Genomic DNA, 13,770 nt, shown 5'->3' with positions numbered 1-13,770 from the left:
ATTTTTAACAGCAAAATTTGAGAATTTCACTGGCTTTTTGAGTGTTTTATTTGGACTTAGACTCATCAGAAGTTTTTGTTTTTTCTTTTTCTCCTCCTCCTTTTTTTTCTCTAGGCCTCTTACTGAGGAAGAAATTGTTGACCTAAGAGAAAGGCATTATGATTCCATTGCTGAAAAACAAAAAGATCTTGATAAGAAAATTCAAAAAGAGGTAAATTGTCTTTTATATTGCTTAAGTACATGTTATCATAAAGAGAGAGTTGTCATTAAATAATATATTGTGTAGAGTCTTTGAACCTATATTTCGATATATACAGATGAATATGTTTTAAAAGTTAAATCATTCCAGCCTATTATAATTTCTTTTAGTTTGGCTTAATTTATCAGAAATCATATGCTGCCAAAAAATGGAGATAGTACATTCTTTTAAAAATAATTTCTTAATTCACAAAGTAGGAACTCTGGCAAGAATATGCACCTTGGTATTTAAAACCAACTTTTAGAGCAGGTTCACACTTGTAATCCCAGCACATTGGGTGGCCGAGGCAGGCGGATTCCTTGAGCCCAAGAGGTTGAGACCAGCCTCAGCAACATGGCAAAACCCCGTCTCTACAAAAAATACAAAATTAGCTTGGTATGGTGGTGCATGCCTGTGGTCCCAGCTACTTGGGAGGCTGAGGTGGGAGGATTGCTTGAGCCAGAGAGGTCAAGGCTTCAGTGAGCCAAGATCATGCCATTGCACTCTAGCTTGGGCAGTAGAGTGAGACCCTGTCTCAAAAAGGAAACAACAACAATTTTAAAAAATTACCCGGTTTCACAATAAGTGGTTTTTTGAAGAGTTTTTGTCTTGGTGTATTTGTTCTCAGAGAACCAAGTACTTATAATCATAAGTGTTAAAGTTATTTAATGTGTTTATTGAAATGGCCTGTAATTATGGTTTGCACCTACTAAACTAAATGGAATTATTCATATTCCGCTGCACATTTAAAATTTTTCTGTTTAAGACCGGGCATGGTAGTCATAGTTCCAGCACTTTGGGAGACCTGTAGTTCCAGCACTTTGGGAGACTGAGGTGGACAGATCACTTAAGCCCAGGAATTTGAGACCAGCCTGGGCAACATGGTGAAAACCCATCTCTAAAAAAAATACAAAAATTAGCCGAGCATGGTAGGACGCACCTGTAGTCCCAGCTACTAAGGAGGCTGAGGTGGGAAGATTGCTTGAGCCCAGGATCCTCAAGGCTACGGGAGGTTGAAGGGGAGCCACTACACTCCAGCCTGGGTGACAGAGCAAGACCGTCTCAGAAAAAAAATAAATACACACACACACATACATACATACATATACATATATTTGTCTGTTTAATGTGGGTATGGTGGCTCATGCCTATAGTCTCAGCACTTTGGAGGCCAAGATGGGCAGATTGCTTGAGTCCAGGAGTTAAAAACCAGCCTGGGCAACCTGGCAAGACCTCATCTCTGCAAGAAATACAAAAATTCACCCGGGGTGGTGGCGCACGCCTGTAGTCCCAGCTACTCTGGAGGCTGAGGTGGGAGAATGGTTTGAGCCCAGGAGGTCAAGGCTGCAGTGTTGGTGCCATGGTACTCCAGGCTGAGTGACAGAATAACACCTGTCTCAAAAAGAAAAGTATGTTTAGGACCAATTAGTGATTTCAAAAGCATTAACGTAAGTTATACAGTAGCTGTTAATATTAGTCTAAAGAAAAAAATTTGTGTTGAAATTTGATTTTCAAGTTAACTTTAACATACAATAGATATTACTAAAGCAGTTTGTGTGCTTTTATGAATGGCAAGAACTTGCATTTGAAAGTAGTTTTTTAATAGTTTGATAGTAATAAAATTAAGGAGACATGTGCATTGATATTAGTTAGATGGGAAGACATGAATTTTGTGAAAGCTGAGTTCACTTTGGTCACAGTGATGTAATTGATCTTAAAGATACTGGATTTATGAGGGCCAAAACCGGCAAACTAGTGAGGGTCATAGGTGTTGGAATGATTGTTTAAAATGAAGATTACTGCATATTCTAAAGAAACACTTCTATATTTATACAGAGTAGATGCTACTGCTTCATAACTCAATTTCTAAGGAATTCTGTAACGTGTTTTATATCCTTTGGGTTATTTTGTAAAAGAAGAAATTTAAACAATTGCAACATTTCAATTCTGTTATGCTTTGTAGAGATCAATTATTTTTTAATAATTTATTTTTTGTTTTATAAATAGAAGCATTTTATTTTTAGAGCAGTTAGACAGGTTCTGATTTTTGTTAATCCTTATCGTTTTGTTCATGTACAGTTAGCCTTACAAGAAGAGAAGTTAAGACTAGAAGAAGAAGCTTTATACGCTGCACAGCGTGAAGCAGCCAGGGCAGCAAAGCAGCGAAAGCTCTTGGAGGTGAGGGGAAAAGACCCCAGCATATATTAGGGTTGCTTTTCTCCTTATTTTCTCTGACAAATCTTAGTTGGGACTCTTTTTTTCCTATTCTCAAGGACTTCTTTTTTAACAGCGAATGTGTTTACCCATATATTCTTAAGAATTTTCAAGGCAAATTAGTCAGTCTTTAACAGCTAGAAATAACATCAGATTACATGCTTGATACTCAATGCTATTTAGTTTAGATTAGCAAATGCTGATTCCTCTTTATCCTAAAGATAAATTTTAGTGCTATAAAATTCAGTATTCTTTTGGAAAAATTAAATGTACTCTTAGAGGGAAAGCATTGCAAAACTAGCCTTTAAATATAATTGGCAAAGCATTTTGTTTTGTGAGGGTTGTTTTTTTTTTTAACAGTTTCTTAAATTGCTAGAATTTCTTTTTTTCCTGGAACTGGATAAACTGTGCTATTTTCCCCATAAAATTATTATTTGCTTCTCATCTTTATTCTTGTGTCCTTGGGAGATTGGGAGTTTGGGTCTTGAGAAATCTTTGGAATATTATCAGAGAAGGCAGCAGATTTACCATATCTTACCATGCTGCATTACCATAATGCCTGCCAGCTGTAAGTAACAGACATTTATGGAACCCTAACTGTCAGGAGTAGCAATGTTTTACCTTATTTAATCCTCATAAAAATCTTATGAGATAGTGTTTTTAATCCCTGTTTTACAAATGAGAAAACTGAGAGTAGGATATGTTTTGTAACGCTTGAGATCCTACAGTTAATAAGGGCCAGAGCCAAAGTTCAAGCACAACAGTGCTTAGCTGGTATCCTTAATATCTTCCTCCATATTTTGCCTGTTTGGATTCACCTCTGTAGTGTTAATTGAAGTAGTATAAAGATCATGTCACATTGTAAAACTTACAGAAACTGAAATATCATGTCTATCATATTGTTACATGATTTCTATGTGAACTGTGTCCTTCTCCCCCCACCGCCCTTCATTTTTTTCCCTCTCTCTCTCTGTGCTGTTTTAGCAGATTATATGAAGGAATATATTTTCTTTTTAAGTCAGTTCTAAATAATGAACAAGTTTTTAACTTTTACCTTCTACTAAAAAAAGTATTTTTCTGGTTATCATATAGACACTTTTTACTGTAATAGATTATCTGCTGTTTCCCTTTTAAAGACAAAGCATTCCATATGCAGCATCCATATGGGTGATTTCCAGGATTCTCTGAGTTTTTCCTACCCTGGTTTAAATATTTGATGTAGGAACACATTACAGTCTATACAGCACATACTGACACACAGACATACACAGACACCCACCAAGTCATTTGATTTTCATGGGAACCCTGAGTTTGCTAGAGCAGTAATATAGCTATCTGAATTTATAGATGAAGGAACAGTAGGTAAAGGCCATGCCAGGGATATATAGCTAATAGCTATCAGAGCCACAACTCCGACAGTTCTTCTAAATCTTAGTCAATTGCTTTTATTATTTCTGAGTCAGCTCAGCCAGATCTTATAAATCTGTTGTTTTATTGCTACTTATCTCACCCAGAATAGAACTTCATGTATTGTTTTAACTATTCCTTTCCTGTTCCTCATTATTCCAGTTCTTGGGTATACTAAGAATGTTAAGGATATCAATACATATCTGTTAAAAAAAAGTTATTTTTTAATAACACTATGAATATTCTGGCCACTTCTGGATTATACATAGATAAATTCAGAAAAATTCTTCCCATAAATAAGGGGATATAGAATTGAATAATGATGGATTTAAGGAAAAACATATCAACAAAATAACTTTTTTTTTTTTTTAGAAACTAGAAAAAAGTACTTTTTGGTATTGCTTGAGTGGTTTTAAAATACATAATTTTACAACAGAGTGTTTTTTTTATTACATTATGTTTCCAAAGCAAGAAAGGCAGAGAATTGTGCGGCAATATCATCCTTCCAACAATGGAGAATATCAAAGGTAAATAGTGAAACATATGCCTCCTTCCCTTTGTGGTAGAACATTTTATTGCTGTGTAGAGCATCGTTCACCTCAAGATGTGTATATACGTATTCATGTTTATGTGTTCCCTAAAAATTATTCCTTCTAAAAGACATTGTCTTGGAAGAATACTGAGCACATTTAAGTTGAAACATGATTATTATTCATTTAAACTGACTTTATTGCATTTTTAAGAGTGGTCTCATTTCCCATATAGATGTGATACAATAGCTGAATGCCTTAGGGTGAGTTGTTTATACCCTAGTTGTTTGTGTTTTCTTTAGTCCCTCTCTTTCTTATAATAAAGTTTATGTGTGGTCATTTTTTGGAAGAGATATTTCAGTGTCACATTTCCACAAGTATCACTACTCGTTCAAAGAATTTTGTTCATGCTTCATTATTGTAAAGTTGGACTTATGGCTAAGCTTTGGAGATTGGACTTCAGGATTAACCAAAATCTTATTTTCAGTTTCATGTTAGTATTAAGAAAATTAAGAACTATTTTCATTAGGTTATTCTAATTGTACAGCAATTATGAATTTGTATGACATAGGTCTTCAAGCCAAAATGCCATCATTATCTTAAATATTTGTCATACTGCATCTACTATGAATATATTAAAAAATTATTTCACTTTTATTACAGTTCAGGACCAGAAGATGACTTCGAATCTTGTTTGAGAAATATGAAGTCACAGTATGAAGTTTTTCGAAGTAGTAGTAAGTTTTTTAAAGTATTTTCTGTACTTTTTATGCCACAGTAAACAGATAAGTAGAGATTCTGGCTCTGTTTCTGTAGAAGAACTTTCTGTTCTTAAATTCGTAATTCCCAGATAGGTCAATTTCCTAGGTAGTCATTAATTGTACAACCTCATCTTTTCTTTTTAAAAAGAAGTTGGAGCAAAGAAAAATCTCAGACTACTTCTATAGATCCATATAGGGAGTCAAGCACTCCTTTTTCCATTTCTACTCTGATCCTAACCCTTCCCTTTCCAAAAAAAAGAAAGGAAAGGTGGGAGGAAGTAATAGAAAAGTGTACTTATTTTTTACTTATTACAAATTGACTTATAAGATTAAAATATTTCCTCAGGTTTCAAAAGCAAAAACTCGTATGCTTCCCAATAGTGGAAGCATAGTATGTTAGTGGTTCCTTTTGAAAATATAGGTTGCTTTTTGTTTTATCTTTCTTGTTCATTGTTTTTTGTGCTGCTTTATAATTGACTGTTAAAAATATTATCTACAGTTAACCATATTTGAAAAGTTTATAATCATTTATATTTGCATGTTTGCTATGCTTAGATGGCAAAAAAAAGAGAGAAAAGTTTCTTTATACTGTTCCTAACAGAAAATTACCAATAAAATGATTTCCAGAATTATTTCTTATGAAGCTAAAAGTAATAATAATAATATTTAGAGAGAGATAATTGTTACAAAATAAAATGGCTGTTGCCGTAAAAGAGTAGATGAGAGTATTCAGTTGTATTTCGTGTATATTCTAGGACTGTCATCAGATGCTACAGTTTTGACACCAAATACAGAAAGCAGTTGTGATTTAATGACCAAAACTAAATCAACTAGTGGAAATGACGACAGCACATCCTTAGATCTAGAGTGGGAAGATGAAGAAGGTATTTTATAATTCACAATTTTACCTGAAAAATTTAACATAATCTGTGTTGATTTATGTAAATCTACCTTGGTCTTTATTTAAATGGAAATAAATTCAAGGCCTTGAAAAATCATATAAAACTTTTTAGACCGTTATTGTATTGGTGATTATCTCTGTTGATAAAAATTTTTAGAAAATTGCTTAATTTTTAATGTTTCTTTAGATTTAGAAAATAAATGTTAATTTCTTTAAGGTTTTTGTAATCCAAGCCCATGACATTACTCAGTATGAAGGATTACTACCCCCTTGTGGACAGTCCAAAGCCAGAAGTTAAATATAACTACGCTTAGAAATAAATCCACAGAAACAAATCCACCAGATACAGATCTACAAAATTATATTAGTATCTAGCTCATATTTTTTTCTTATCTATAGAAATAACTTATTTTACTGGATTGAGTCTTTGTGATTTTTCAGGAGTGACAGACAACGGTGATACAGATTTAAATGTTCTTTTATGATGGGATCTGATCTTTAAGGTCAAAAAACAAAATCATTAAATGTGTCTAGGAATATTACAATCTCTTTGTGAATCCTAGATTTTAATTCTGTTACCAATGTTGATTCTGTACTTACAGATTCAAATTTCTTTTCTGTCCTGTCTCCCTTCCTTCTGCCAGTAAAATGACATTATTTTTTCCTTTCAAGATTATTGACATTTTCACTTTACCAATTTCATTTTGTTCAGAATTAGATCTAGAACAATTTCCCACAGAAATATCTCTACTCTGTTGCGGTAGAGTCAGAAGAGTATAATACCACAGACTTTGGAGCCAGACTGAATGGATTAAAATTCTTGCTTCACCACTTTTTAGCTGTGACCTTACTCAAATCACTTAGCCTTTCTGTCCCAGTTACCTCAACTATAGAATGAGAATAATGATAGTACTGTACTCCATAGAGTTGTTGGGGATTAAATCAGTTAATATCTGTGACATATATATCACATTAACTGGAACCTAGTAAATGCTGGAAAAGTACATGTTATCATTAGAGTGATTGTCATTCTCTGGGAAATGAAATTATGTGGGTAGGAAAAGACTTTGGCAGACATACTAACTTGGTCATATAAGACTAATAGCAGTTGAAATCCTCCATCCATTCTGTTTTATTTATGACTCTTCAGGAATTTCATCTTATCAGATAATCAGTGATGCATCAAAACTGCCCTTTGGTGACTGTTAATACTTATTTTTATCTGAGGCATACTTCAGGGTTAGAACCCAACAATTTCCCTTAAGAAGGCCTCCATGGGACTGGGTCTTTAAGTTAATTCACACATCAAGTCTGATAGTTAAATAAAAACTATATTGCTAAACTTGGGAGTTTTTAAATATAGCTTTATTATCTGTTCTGAGATTTCTAAAAACTCTGTTCAAATCATAGGAATGAATAGAATGCTTCCAATGAGAGAACGTTCCAAAACAGAGGAAGACATTCTACGGGCAGCACTTAAGTATAGCAACAAGAAGACTGGAAGTAATCCTACATCAGCCTCTGATGATTCCAATGGGCTGGAGTGGGAAAATGATTTTGTTAGTGCCGAAATGGATGATAATGGAAATTCCGAGTATTCTGGATTTGTAAATCCTGTATTAGAACTGTCTGATTCTGGCATAAGGCATTCTGACACAGATCAACAGACTCGATAGGGTAAAATTATGTGACCTTGTTTATCAGTTATGACCAAATGTTAAAAACCAACTAGAATGTATAAGTGATTGTGCTTAGCCTTTTTGTAAGGGAGACGTGTAAGAAACCGTGTTGTAAATGCTTATTTTATTAGAAAGGAGTAGGGATGATAGGATCTGAATTGATACAGAATTAAGTGCAATTTCATCATCTGCCTTCTGCTTTTCAAGACCAATTTAATGGTCCTGTCATGTTACCAATTAAATTTACTTTAAGTCTTTTCTTTATACCATTTCTGTTTACTATGGTAGATTTCCACTTTCAATTTTTTAAATTAATTTTACTTTGAATGATTTATGAAGCCTATTTCATTGTCTAACTATGAAAAATGTTAAGACTGTTTTGTTAATTCTCAGCAGATGTGAAGGAAGCATGAGGAGGGATCGTCAGATTCAGATTTAGAATAGTGTTCCCTTTTCCAGCATTATTTATTTCTATGACTTCTTTGGATTTTATTATCTAATAGTAAGTACAGTTGATTTGAGTAGATGACTCTAAGAAATGCTGAAGTATCGGCATTACATGTGTTTATTTACATGTCCTAGTATGATAATGTTGATTCAATCTGAACAAAAGATAATATAAAAATAACCCTTCAGAGTTTGGACGTTTCAAGTTGATAATAATAAAAAATAATATTTAAGAAGATATATATATATATATATATTTAGTTTTTTCCACTTCATTTTACATGCCACTATATTGACTTTAGTTGATATACAGTATTAAGTTTTTAGGTGCCATTATTTTTAAAAAATTCTATATTTCCAATGAACGATGTTAGATTTTACACAGAACATATTCTCTGCATGATTTAAGACAAGGAAATCTAAAAAGGTAATACGGGTATTTCAAATAAAATCCTTTCTGGTATGAAAGGCTCCATTGATTTTATTAAGCTTTCCTTTACCTTGTAGTACAAGGTGCTTTAATGGGATAGAACTAAGCATATCAATATCTATAACTGCATTTTGTGATAGACAATTAACTGTTCCTTTCTCTAAAATGTATATGTCAATTTAAAAGACCAGGGATAGAAAACACTCCATAATTGCTTTCCTTGATTTTGCTGAGGATTTGGTATGATTTTAGTAAGCAAACTCTTTTCTGGTTTTTCCTTAATGTTTTTAAATTTTTTTTCTCTTGCAGCAATGACAGTGCATGTTCTTATAAATATAGGAAGGTCCAGATATAAATAGTAACCTAAAGTTCTTGCTGTGCTTAAAAAAAAAAAATCATGTGGCCCTTTCAATATTTGAACTGCTAAGCAATGACATCTGTAGTTTTATCTCCTTTTTTATGTCATAGAAATTAATATGATACTTTAAATATGTAAATATAATACATTAGGTAATGCTATTATTTATATCTGTCTTAACATAATTTAAGTTGTATCTGTGTCTTGGAAATATTTTTAAGGTAATCTATATTCACATTGCTTGTGTTAATGCTTTTTAAAGTTTGTATACATCAGATGTATATTTTTGGTTTGGCATAAGCTACTATTGTAATTTTTCTTGGCTTTTTGTTCATAAAGAATTTTTTGAAGGAATGGTAACAAATGGTAATTTACAAATGGTTGTGAATAAACACATTTTTACACTTAAAGGTAATAAGTTATTTGACTATTATTGGTTTTACTCCATAAACATGCAGGTATTCTGATTCCTGACTTGTAATTATTTTATTAAATCTGATGTGAAGACAAAAGTAAATTAAGAAAGCAAGATGGAACTAGAAAATGTGTTTTTAACTGTTAAAAAAAAGTTAATGTTTTGTTTTGTGTTTATAAAAAGTACTAGAAATAACTTATTCAGCAAATATTGGAATAGTATTTAATATTATTGGAACTGTGTCTGGTGGGTGTTAGGGACATAGAAGTACAAAGACATATAAGGTCTCTGCTCTTTGCTTACCATTCTGGTGAGAGAGATAGACAATAATATGTAAGAAAACCACAGGTCACAGTTAGAAAATATATAAGATTATAGGACAGAGAGTAACTGGGGGCCAATTGACTACTTCTCATAGGTCAGGAGAATCCTCTCTGAGGAGATAGCTTGGCTAAAACTTAATTGTTTTAAGTTTTAATTGTTAACTTGGCTAAAACCTAATTGTTAAGCAGGAAACAGTCAAGTAAAAAAGCCTGGTGTGAAGCATTTTATAAGCAAAGGGAATAGCAAGTACAAAGTACCAGAGGTGGGAAAGAGTTTGTTATGTTCTGTGAATAAAAAGACCACTGGGAATGAAGCATCATGAGTGAGGGGTAAGAGTGGTATGAGATGATACTGGAGTGGTAGTTAAGGGCCAGATGATGCAAGACCTTGTAGGCCAAGAATGAGTTTTATTTGATGTGTAATAGAAAGCCACTGACATTTTTTGTAAGCAAGGATGTACAGTCATCATATACACATTTTCAAAAGATTGCTTTAGTTGCTGTCTAGAGAATGGATTGTAAGAAGGCAAGAGTGGATATATAGCACTCCCAATGGAATATAGTGTGCCTTGGGTTTACAATGGCTGTGAAAAGGCAGAGCAGATTTATTTTAGAGGTAGAATCATCAGGATTTTCTGATAGGTTGGATATAACACTAAAGGAAGGGGTAGAATCAGATACTACTGTAGGGGTAACACATCTGGCACGGTGCCATGGCTACCTCGCTCACTCCACGTAGTCCACGTAGGGAAAACAACCACAGTCTGACACAGGTCTTGGTAGAAAACATCGTGATCCTCCCTGGATCCTCCATGGCAAGATAGGCCATCATAAAGGAGCTGTCAGAGGGCCATTTATCTTGCAAAATACCTCCCTGTCTTGCAAAAGGCTGCCATGCGGCAATTTCTCATCCAACTGGTTTCCAGTGACCTCACTCTCATTCAGGTACAGATACCGACTATAAAAATGTTTAGCTATAGTTTAGAGTTGGCTCCTCAACAGAGCTATTTCTACTTGTCATCTGTCATCTTGTCCCCTTGGTTCATTGTCATCCAGGGACATCCCTAAGGACCAAGGATACAGGGAGCTGACTCCATCCTGATACTGCTTTTGCTGTCTGTGTAAATAATAAACTGTCTCAATCTATTTGGACTCATTGTCTCCCTCCTGGCCAAATCTATAGATGTCTGACAGCCAGCCTAGCAGCTGCAAGTGCCCTTAACTATAACTTCTTGGTTCTGATTTGACTTCAATGTAATGGGAGGAACAGGTTTGGGAAAGTGGGGAAAATGAAAGAGTTCTATTTGAAAAGTTAACTTTGAGGTGTTTATAAGATATTTGGATGAAGATGTCAAGTAGGTGATGGGATATATGTCTGCAGCCCAAGAAAGAGGTCTAGGTTCCAGTTTGGGAGTCATTAGTAGGAAAATGGTATTTTAAGTCGTTAAACCAGCTGAGTTCGCCCCTGGGGAGCACATAGAGATGCCCAACTAAGTGTTGACATTTAGAAGTTGGGGGTAGTGAAACAGTCAAAAGAAACAGATACAGGAGGAATGCAGGAACCAGAGAATAGTGTCACAGGAGCCAGGAAATAAGAGGGCTCAACAATAGCAAATGCTTTGAAAAGAGGTCCGCTGCTTTAGTTGCATTTGGAGACAAGTTATACAAATGAAGGGATGGAAACTGGGGAGTTGGGGATGAAGAATAAAGAACAGCTAATGCAGACACTTTGAAAAGAGAGCAGAGAAGGGTTTTTATTTAAGATACTAGTTTTAGAGTAGATAGATAGGCAGATATGAACAGGGCAGGACAGGGCCACAAAGAATGTCAGGGCTGGTGATGGAAAAATCTAACAGGAGACATCTTGAGCTCATAGGCAACAACTTCCCAATAAGAATTTAAGATGGCAGAGTTTGGCCTTCCTCTGGGGACATGTCCAGGCATGCACAGTAAGGGGCAAAATGACAGAGTTTGACGAATATATGACCTTCCCATGGGGCTTGGTGGGGAGCGCTAGCCCAGTAAGGGAAAATTGCCCTAAGAGAGCATGTGCATAACTTCAACCACCAAAAGGCCCTCCCAGATACTGGCAAACCACTGCACATACAGGGAGGGGAAGAGACGGGGAAAAAAATAGGAAATAATAAATCTCTAAGAGCTCTAAGACAAAGGTCAGGCTGGGTACTCAATCTTTTGATGTCCCCCTTGGTTCCATCCAAGTGTACTTTTTTTTGCTTCAATAAACTCTTGTTTCTGCCTTAAATATACTTCTGTCTCTTGGCTGAATTCTTTCTCACAAGAAGACAAAGATCAAGGACCATGGAGCCTGCCCATACTCACCACTGGTAACACTAGAACTTTTGAAATGATGTATTTTGGAATTATGCCTGCTTTTTTTTCAATAGATAAATATATTTTTCTAGCAGAGGCCAGAGGTTTCGTTTAACTAGGTAAACATGTCCTAATCATAATTTCTTGAGAATACAGACATCTAAAAAAGATTTTATGTTAAATATGTAGTGTTTTCCTATCTTCATTTATTTGGTATTTCTGGTTAATTATCTGACAGTAAGGGAGTTCACAAAAGAAATCTGAGATTCCACATTGAAATCCTAAATGAAAAACAACAACAACAACAATAAAAATGGAGAGAAACAGAATCCCTGCATCTGATTCATGAATCCTGAGGAAATATTAAAGGTGAAAATGAAATTAAATTTGGAAAATGATATTAAAAATTGTATGAGTATTATTATTGCAAATTTAAAGATTTATTTCCTCCTACCCAGATATAGTAATGTCCTCTGTAGTTCAGAAATCTTATATGAGACCATTAAAAATGAGGACCTAACTCTGCCCCATGCTACTCACAGGAACATGTACTGTGTATAAACGCTGTGGTAAGGAGACTACATACTTTATCTCAGTTGATATTCACAGAGACCCTATGAAGGAGGCACTATTTAATCCTTGTTTTTCAAAAAAGGAATCTGAGTTATGTCAAATTACAGGAATGGTAGATAAACCCAAGCAGTATGACTCAGAGCCCACACTCAACACTGTACAATTATTTCCAGTAGAAATTAGGTCAGTATTGTTTTGAGAGTTTTGGGGGCTTCAGGGGATTTTTTTGCTTAGCTATTAAAAAGAGTGTGTCTAACCTGGGCGGGCGCAGTGGCTCATGCCTGTAATCCCAGCACTTTGGGAGGCCAAGACAGGCGGATCACCTGAGGTCAGGAGTTCAAGACCAGCCTGACCAACACGGAGAAATCCCATCTCTACTAAAAATACAAAATTAGCCAGGCGTGGTGGAGCATGCCTGTAATCCCAGCTACTCAGGAGGCTGAGGCAGGAGAATTGCTTGAACCCGGGAGGCGGAGGTTGCAGTGAGCCGAGATCACGCCATTGCACTCTAGCCTGGGCAACAAGAGCGAAGCTCTGACTCAAAAAAAAAAAAAAAAATAAGTGTCTAACCTAACTTTGGAGGATTAAAAAACTTTAAAGACGCAGAAAGTGATATTATTATAAAAAGGCACTGTGAACTAAGGGGAAATTTCATTGTCACACCTTATTGTGACTGTCTAATCTCAGAAGTTTTCTGTTTTAAAATGTCACTGTTGAGTTAGCTCAGTTGATTGTTCATAGTCACAGACTAAACTTCTTGTTCTACTCTCTTCCCCGCTTCTGACTACTGCACTTGAGTAGTCTTAAAAAAAAAAAAAAAAGTCACTGTCTTGATTTGGGCCTTCAAGCAGTTATTTTACTGATGCCACTAAGCAGGGCCAAACTGGTTCATCTCTAGTCCCTTGGTAGCCTTCCATCAGCAACAAAATTATGAAACCAGCAATAGAGCTGAAACTAATGCCATCCCAGTTTCTTCACCAGTGCTCCCAGCCCTAAGTTCATTGCTTAAGAGGTAAAGGACAAATAAGTATTTTCATGTAGGTTGAATAGGTTGGATCTGAGGACAACTCATACCAACTAGAAACCTATTAAATTCCACCCACTTTTCGTAGGGCTCATCTTGGTCACCAACCGCAATGGAGACTCTGATAGTTTCAGTCATG

At 35.1% G+C, this 13,770-nt stretch overlaps 1 protein-coding gene across 3 annotated transcripts in view; it reads left to right on the top strand.

The window, feature by feature from the left end:
- Window positions 1-11,970, top strand: part of AP1AR (adaptor related protein complex 1 associated regulatory protein) — a 42,730-nt gene extending 30,760 nt beyond the window's left edge. Inside the window, exons 5-11 of one of the 3 annotated variants that reach the window (XM_055274859.2) lie at window positions 115-211; window positions 2,318-2,416; window positions 4,328-4,386; window positions 5,053-5,126; window positions 5,906-6,034; window positions 7,462-7,728; window positions 8,127-11,970. In XM_055274859.2, the coding sequence (XP_055130834.1) occupies window positions 115-211; window positions 2,318-2,416; window positions 4,328-4,386; window positions 5,053-5,126; window positions 5,906-6,034; window positions 7,462-7,727 (724 nt within the window). In that variant the 3' untranslated portion in view covers window position 7,728; window positions 8,127-11,970. Of the gene's footprint in view, window positions 1-114; window positions 212-2,317; window positions 2,417-4,327; window positions 4,387-5,052; window positions 5,127-5,905; window positions 6,035-7,461 lie in introns of all 3 variants that reach the window. The other 2 variants (XM_055274861.2, XM_055274860.2) reach the window with 2 other exon arrangements.
- Window positions 11,971-13,770: the final 1,800 nt, after the last annotated feature.

This window comes from Symphalangus syndactylus, chromosome 4, assembly GCF_028878055.3.
Source record: "Symphalangus syndactylus isolate Jambi chromosome 4, NHGRI_mSymSyn1-v2.1_pri, whole genome shotgun sequence".
Taxonomy (NCBI): Eukaryota; Metazoa; Chordata; class Mammalia; order Primates; family Hylobatidae; genus Symphalangus; species Symphalangus syndactylus.
This window is presented reverse-complemented; position numbering and strand designations above follow the sequence as displayed.